We start from the raw sequence: 499 nt of genomic DNA on the forward strand, positions 1-499 counted from the left end.
AAACCCTAAACCCTAAACCCTAAACCCTAAACCCTAAACCCTAACCTGTTCCTGGGGGCCCATAGAGAAGAACACCAGTGGGGGGTTCGATGCCTATCTGGTGATAGTGCTCGGGGCAGCTGAGCGGCAGCTCCACTGCTTCTCTTATTTCTTGCTTCTGGATGTCTAAACCACCCACGTCCTGCAGCAGCAGCAGCAGCAGCAGCAGCAGCAGATGCAGCAGATGCAGCAGCAGCAGCAGCAGATGCAGATGCAGCAGCAGCAGATGCAGCAGATACAGATGCAGCAGCAGTTGGTGCAGCAGAGGAGGAGGAGGAGCAGCAACAGCAGCAGCAGCAGCAGCATCACCACCACCACAACCAGCAGCAACAGCAACAGCAGCAACAGCAGCAGCAGCAGCAACAGCAGCAGCAGCAGCAGCAGCATACAGCATAAGTAACATCTGGTTTTTCTTGCATTTTGAGTGTTTGTATGGGCACCAGCAGCAGCACCACAACCA

General features: G+C 54.7%; 1 protein-coding gene across 1 annotated transcript in view; it reads left to right on the top strand.

Moving 5' to 3' along the window:
- EMH_0078850 (uncharacterized protein) overlaps positions 1-435 on the top strand; it is a gene marked incomplete at both ends in the record, with an annotated part of 2,833 nt that extends 2,398 nt beyond the window's left edge. Inside the window, one exon of the mRNA XM_013500056.1 lies at positions 188-435. Within this exon, the coding sequence (XP_013355510.1) occupies positions 188-435 (248 nt within the window). The remainder of the gene's footprint in view (positions 1-187) is intronic.
- Between the last annotated feature and the right edge of the window lie 64 nt (positions 436-499).

Source organism: Eimeria mitis, genomic scaffold (genome assembly GCF_000499745.2).
Source record: "Eimeria mitis Houghton genomic scaffold, Emh_scaff4970, whole genome shotgun sequence".
NCBI classification, from domain to species: domain Eukaryota; phylum Apicomplexa; class Conoidasida; order Eucoccidiorida; family Eimeriidae; genus Eimeria; species Eimeria mitis.